Raw genomic sequence first — 7,416 nt, 5'->3', positions numbered from 1 at the left:
TGTCAGACAGGAAACAATATATCATCTGGACTTCCCTAGTGGCACAGTGGTTAAGAGTCCGCCTGCCAATGCAGGGGACACGGGTTCGAGTGCTGGTCCAGGAAGATCCCACGTGCTACAGAGCACCTAAGCCCGCGAGCCGCAACTACTGAAGCCCACAAGCCTAGAGCCTGTTGCTCCGCAACAAGAGAAGCCACTGCAATGAGAAGCCTGCGCACCATAATGAAGAGTAGCCCCTGCTCGCTGCAACTAGAGAAAGCCCATGGGCAGCAACGAAGGCTCAACACAGCCACAAAAATATATACATATATTTTATATCTATATCTATATCTATAGATATATATATCATCAAAGAATCAGTGACACTGGATTCTCAACCAGCAACACTGGAAGTTTGAAGACAATGGAATAGAATTTTACAAATTCTGGGCATGAAATCAAACCTAGAATTTGTGTATCCAGTTAATCTGTCAAATAAACTTGAAGATCTGTAAAGATATTTTCAAGCACACAATATCACAAAAATTTTATCTACTTTGTGCCCTTACCCGTGAAGCTATTAGGATAAGATCCTTGGCCAAAATGAGAGAATAAACTAAGAAAAAAGGAATTTGAGGAAATAGGTTATTTACACAAGAGAATGATGAAAGAAATTTCTAGGATGATGATGGAGGGAGATCCCAAAACCTGTCCAGCAGGTCTAGAGATCACCAAGTTTTAAAACAGGCTTTAAAACCAAGGAGCCTATTACTGGAGTTGGGAGTGTGTGGAAATAGCCGTGATGCAAGCTGTGAATGTTGAGCACAGCCCAAAGTTACTATTTTCTCTGTACAACTATGATATAGCAGAATCAGGTAAATAACCAATTTCCAGAATCCACTGAGAATTCCCTTAAATATCTGCAAATTAAAGATTCTCTAAGCCTTCATCAAGGGATATAAACAAAATTTTAAAGCATGTTGTCCAAGAAAGCTTACTGATGGTGACTAGACATGCTTTTTTTACAAAATTTTTAAAAATCAACCAAAATTCTGTCATCAGAGATAATCACTGTTAACCTTTTGCTCTTTATCTTCCAGTTTTATTCCTATGTACTTCGTTGGATCATACTGTATATTTAGTTTTGTGTCTTCTGTTTTACTTTATGTACACAATGAGCATGTTCCAAGTCATTAAGAGATTTTTTGTTATCATAAGTTTTATAACTACATGATATTCTATCTTATGAATAAATTATCATTTATTTGACCCATATCGTATTATTAAACTTTTATGGTCTTCCCAATTTTTTATTTTATAAATATGACTTGATTACCTTAAATACATAAATCTTTTTCTACATTTATGATTTCTATAGAATGAATTTCTAGAAATAAAATGAACATTTTAAATTTTTATTTATTTTTCTGTGCAGTGGGGTCTATTTATTTATTACTATTTTTATTTCTTCCAGCTTTATTGAGAAATAACTGACTTACAACAAATAAACTATTTTAAAGTTCTTAATATATTTTACCAAATTGCTTTCTACAGAGGTTATAAAAAAGTTTCCTTAATATTTGGCCCACTTTGTAACAAAGAAGGATATGCTAGATTTCCTTCCAATCAAATATTATATTTCCAAGTCTTTTTTCTTTGTTGTATGGATCTGTATTAGGCAGAATAATGGCCCTCAAATGGTCCCCTAATACTTAGAACCTGTGAATATATTACTTTACAAGGCAACAGGGACTTTACAGATGTAATTATGGTTAAGGAATTGAGATGGGGAAGTTCTCTTGGATTACCCAGTTGGGCCCATTCTAATCATGAGTCTTTTAAAATGGAAGCACCTTTCTAGACTGTAGGGAATCAGAGAGATAGTGTGAGAAGGACTTTGAAAATGGATAAAGGGGGCGACAAGTCATGGAATGCAGGTACCTTATAAAGGCTGGAAAAGACAGGGAAACAGATTTTCCCCTAGAGCTTCCAGAAAGGAATAAGCCCTGTCTACTCCTTGATTTTAGCCCAATTAGTCCCATGTCAGATTCCTTTCCTATAGAATTGTAAAATAACAAATTTATATTAAGCCACCAAATTTGTGGTAATTTGTTGCAGCAGCAATAGAAAAACTAATATAGCATCTAAAGCTAAAGCCAGAGATTGAGGTCCATAGGAATAAATTATTGTAACTTCAGAACAAGGAGCATTATACAGCACTGTTGATATTTCGATCCAAGTAAGACTAAAGAAGTAGAGGCAGACAAAACCACCAAATGAATCGGGCAGCACAATCTTAAGAGGTCCCAAGAGCTAGTCTCAATGCCTTGTAATGCAAATTAGAATCTGCCAATATGTTATTCTGCTTTTCTTCTGTTCTCGCTTTTCTTCCCACCTTTCTAATGTTTAAAGGACGTTAGCATTTCATAGAGGATTTTAAAGCAATCTAATTATGTGTAATCTTGTCTGTTATTTTTGGAATAAGGAAGAGAGCAAATATATTGCATGTAAAATCTTAGAACTTGATAGAATTTTTGGATAACCTAATCCAATGAGTTTCCATGTAACTTTAGGGATCTTGAAAAGTTTTATGGAATGTAGGGGCTATCATGTGATGTTGAGAGAGAAGCCAAGCAATTGCTATGTTACCATCCCTCATTTCAATCAGGAATGTTCCACTTTAATATGTTGTATATGTGGGACTTCCTCATAAAACTTGACTGAAAAAACCCAAACTTATACTGTTAAAAAATTTTTTTCAGATACTATAGAGTCCACCTCCTCTTATTTTATCCATGTGAAAAAAGTCCAAAGAAGTTATGAAAGTTCTTGGCAAAATCTACTCAAAATCTGAAGTTGGTCAAACCTCAAAGAACCACTAAAAATAGAGTATTATTGGAAAATTAATCCCAAGACTTTCATATTCTTTTGTAGCATCTATGACTGAAAATATGCCATCCTTTACTGTAAAAATACCACTAATTTACTTTTCCATATAACACAGAATTGAATTGTTTTCAGGCAGTGTGCAATGTAATGAGTTTCAAACACAATTTTTTCTTGTCACCGAAACCACAAATTTGAAATATCTATCTGAAACAGGGGTACCATTTGTGATTGTAAATATTGATTTCTATACAAGGATAATTCACCTTTAAGTGAATTGAATTTATCATGTCAAATATGCTACAATATTTAACATATAAACCTATAAAAGCAAAATTGTATCAGCTGAAGGTTTGGAAGTGGATGTATTATACTAAAAGGGCACTTTTCATAGGAAAATATTTCAAATTTTACCAATAGTTTTCTGATCTATTTTTTTCTTTCCTAATGTAACTAAACCTCATAATTCAGATAAATGAAGATTAAAGAGAAATGATGGGGAAAAAAGGCCCAAGTTAATTAAAGCCTAAGTTACTAAATTTTAAGAAATGCACTTTAGTTATTTTTATGTTATTTGAGCAATTGAAACTAGGCTAATAAATATTATGTAATACTACTAGATTTGATTTAATGACAACTGTTTATAGGTAAATGGGTGCTAATATCCCTCCTTACCTTCTTTTTACACTATTAATTTGCTTAGAAACTTAAAATAGAAGTAAACTTTTGTCAACCTTTGTTTAAGTATCAAAGCTTCAAATTAATAAGGTTACATTTTGGTCTTAAAAAGAACTGATAATTTCACTCAAAGAACAAGGATCAGGTGAAAATTATTTACCTCAACCAGTATACCAACAAAAGAAATAGAAGCTTCTTCATATTTCACAAAGAATAACTCAGGATTAGTTTTCCAGACTCCAAGCCATTTGCCTTTCAACTTTAATTTTTCTGACAGGTATCTACACATAGCATCATCAGCATCTTCTGCCTAGCAAAAGAAAAAATAGATACATATAAATATATGAGATTATAGATTTATATATTTTTTTACTGATTTCTATTTAAATATGAAACCAATATACCCTTAAATAATGAAGAACCTGGGAAATGATAGATTTTTAACTGAATCTATATTTAATGGAAAATAGAAACATTAAAAAAATTAAAATAAATTTGAAAGAGATCTATTCACTCAATAGAGTAATTCAGAGATGAGACATCTACTTATTATGTTTTAAGTAATTGGTTTTATTAATCCACTGAGCAAAAAGTATACTGTAATTATACATATAAAAACATAGTTATTATCATGTTAAAAAACAGTAATGATTTTTTCTGAACTTTAAAGATTTACTGACTTTATTTAAAATTTATTCAGTACATAAAAATTTAAAATAGAAATCCACTCTATAAAACAAATGAGCATATTAAGCATTCAATAAATATCTGCCCATTTGATTTTCTACATTTCAATTCAGCGACCTCAGGATGACAGATAATATAAACTATTATGAAACTCAGTCATTAGACACTGACTGATTAATGACACTGTGATTTATATAAATGTTTTTCAATTGCCTTTAAGAGGTCTAGCCTTCTCCAACCTTGAATATCAAATATAAGTTGGTCATTAAATACCATTCTAGTTTTATGGTAACAGTATTTTTTAAATTTTTCTTCTGATTATAAAATATGGTTAACCTACAGAAAATCTGCAAAATACAGATAATATAAGGAAAACAAAAACCACCCCTAATCCTGACAGCCAGAATAACCATTGTTGATATTTTGGTGCATTTCCTTCCAGTCTTTTTTCTATGCATATATTCATCCATACATATGAAGCATATGCTTTGTCTTCTGATTTTTTTTCCTTAACATTATAGCATAAGCATATCTATAGTTTCTGAAAACATAATTTTTACAGCTGCATGATTTTCCATTACATGAAGCCACCACGAGTTCTTTACAGCCCCCATAGTTGGAAATTTAGTTTCTAGTTTTAAAATTTTATAAACATCGGTGCAATGAAATCCTTGTACACAAATTCTTCTGCTATAACTTAAAAAAAGAAAAAACAGGTTAGAAAAAACAATATTTGCTCTATTCAGTATTACCAAGTATGTATCTTCTTTACAAAACCTCATTCCACATCCTAGACTGATGGCTGGGAACCACTCTTAAAGTGTAAACGTTTTGAGTTCTTGTAGTGTAAAAGTCAAGGCTAAGTAACCTTATCCTTATGCTTGGGCACAGATTGTTAACGAAAACACTAAGATGCATACCTGGGCACTGATAACCTCTCAGAAAACCAGAAAACACTATGTGATCTGTTTGAAGGAAAATCGAATTGGAACTCCTTTAACAGGGCCTGGGAACCTCCAACAAGGTGGAAGCCCTGGAAGTGTGGAGTAAATTTACTTTTTGAAATGCAGGGTTTCTTTGTGCCCTCTGTACCCCCATCAGCATAGGAGGAAGACCCGAGTCCCTCGGTGCTGGATTCCCGTCCGTTTTCTTCTCCTTCTCCTCACCTTGCAGCCCTGCAGCACCTCGTCGCAATACAGCGCCACCTTCTCCTCCCGCCACATCCCCCTCATAGGGGCCACGCAGACTGGGGGCAGTGGCTGCGCCTTCTCGTCATCCTCCTCCGGCACCGACAGAAGGGTCTCCTCTTCCTCCTCCTCGGGCCCCTGTCCCCGGCCCTCAGCCTGAGAGCCCGGCAGGAGCTGGAGCCGCCGCTGGGCCGCCTCCTGGACGTCTTTCCGCTTCACGGGGCGAGGGGAGGCCACCACCCACCGCACGGCAGACGCGGCGCTCTTCAGGGTCCCCGCCTCCACCGAGTCCCCGGTGAGCTCGGAGACGGCCTTCTCGCCTCGCCGCCCGGGGCTGACGGTTCGGACCGAGTCTTCAGGAACCGTGGCTCTGGGTCCCGACGCCATCTCCTCAGCCCCCTGCGGGCCAGCGGCAACCGTTAGTCGCTTCACGGCCCGGATCGCGCGGGCCAATGGGCGAGCAACGAGCGCGGCGGCTCGAGGGGATCCCGCCTGGAGGGAGTTGGGGGATGGGGTGGTGGGCGCGGGTCCGGGTGTCGCGGGTGGTTCTGGGGCTTGGAGGTAGGTAGGGATACTGTGGGGCGCGACGGGGCCTGGGGGAAGGAAGGTTCTGGGCCAGCTGTTGGCGGGCGGGGGAGGGGCGCCACTAGATGATGCCCACTCCGCGGGCGCTGGCTCTAACCTCACCCTGCTCACCTCAGAACCATCCAGAGACAGAATTCTCTCCCCATAGAGGGTTTTCATGGGGTCCTCCTCACACGTTTTCAGGGTGATTGTGCGTCACCCTCCAGGTCCTCATGACCTAACGAATGTAGGTGGTACCTAACCCTCTACACACGCGTGTCTGCACAAACACAACCTGGAGGAAAATTTATTTTTATACTGGGTGGTGATGATAACTACAACTTTCTGGTTATTACTAGAGTTAACTCCAGTGTCAAATCCAACGACGTAGGTTTCCTCCAACATATTCACAGGGTTCCCAAAATAAAATTTCTTTTACATTTTAAGCAAGACATTTTCTGCCAAGAAGGATAGGTTAGTCTATTTTCATGCCCCTATTGTGTTGCTCAAAATTCTCACGTGAAAGATTATATTATGTAACTGTTAAACTGGACGCAAATTTCCAGCTGGGAGTAATGTATGCAAACTATAATACTTTCATAATAAAAGTCTGCTCAAGATAATACTTTGGAGAACAGAGACCATTCGTTTCTGTGATTTTACTATTGAATGTACGTTGAGCCAACTGGAATAACTTTTGTTTACAGTCTAGCTGTGAAATACTGCATAGGGGCTGACAGCACCCAAGGAGAGGAACACAATTGGGAAAACACCTGCCTGCCTTACCCCTGATCTGGAAGGATACTGTGTTAAATTTGGAATCTATTTTAAGGTAAATATTAGTATTAATATTGTGTAACTATAGTTCAGGGAATAATTACAACATTCATCATGTTTAACTCTAAGTTTATTTCTTTTGTCAGAAATCCTGGATTTTTTAAAAAAATGATCCCACGCTGTAGATTTTACTCACCAAAAGTAAAATCAGTTACACAAGCATCTTTTGAAAAAGTTTGTTTTTAATAAAATTTGGGTTTTTTATTCTTAGGTTCAGAATAATAGAGACCACTTGTCTTAGTCAGAAGTTCGAAAACAACGACCTCCCACCAAAAAAAGAGAAAGACAACAAATATTTGTTAGGAACCTGCTACGTGCCAGGCAATGCATAAATGCCAAGTCATAGAAATAAAAGACAAAATTCTTATCCTCATAATCGTAGTGAAGGGTGCAGATAGGTGAATAGATGATTGTATTTGGTAAGGACCATGATAAAAATATATATACATATATAAGTATACACATATATATGTATATACAAATATATGTATATATATATATATATTTTTTTCCACATTGTGAGAAAAAGGGACTTTTCTTTCCAGAAGGGATACTTAACCTGAATCTTGATTATGAAAGCAGTATCTGTTCCCTGAGC

At 36.9% G+C, this 7,416-nt stretch overlaps 1 protein-coding gene across 1 annotated transcript in view; it reads right to left on the bottom strand.

Annotated features, from left to right (window-relative positions):
• The window catches only part of SHCBP1L (SHC binding and spindle associated 1 like), a 40,563-nt gene extending 34,723 nt beyond the window's left edge, over window positions 1-5,840 (bottom strand). Inside the window, exons 1-2 of the mRNA XM_024732612.1 lie at window positions 5,397-5,840; window positions 3,704-3,853 (exon numbers count right to left, since the gene is read on the bottom strand). Coding sequence (XP_024588380.1) covers window positions 3,704-3,853; window positions 5,397-5,804 — 558 coding nt within the window. The 5' untranslated portion in view covers window positions 5,805-5,840. The remainder of the gene's footprint in view (window positions 1-3,703; window positions 3,854-5,396) is intronic.
• Window positions 5,841-7,416: the final 1,576 nt, after the last annotated feature.

The sequence above is a fragment of the Neophocaena asiaeorientalis genome, unplaced genomic scaffold (assembly GCF_003031525.2).
Source record: "Neophocaena asiaeorientalis asiaeorientalis breed wild unplaced genomic scaffold, Neophocaena_asiaeorientalis_V1.1 scaffold119, whole genome shotgun sequence".
Classification (NCBI taxonomy): Eukaryota; Metazoa; Chordata; class Mammalia; order Artiodactyla; family Phocoenidae; genus Neophocaena; species Neophocaena asiaeorientalis.
Note: the sequence above shows the minus strand (reverse complement) of the source record. Positions and strands in the feature narration are given on the sequence as shown.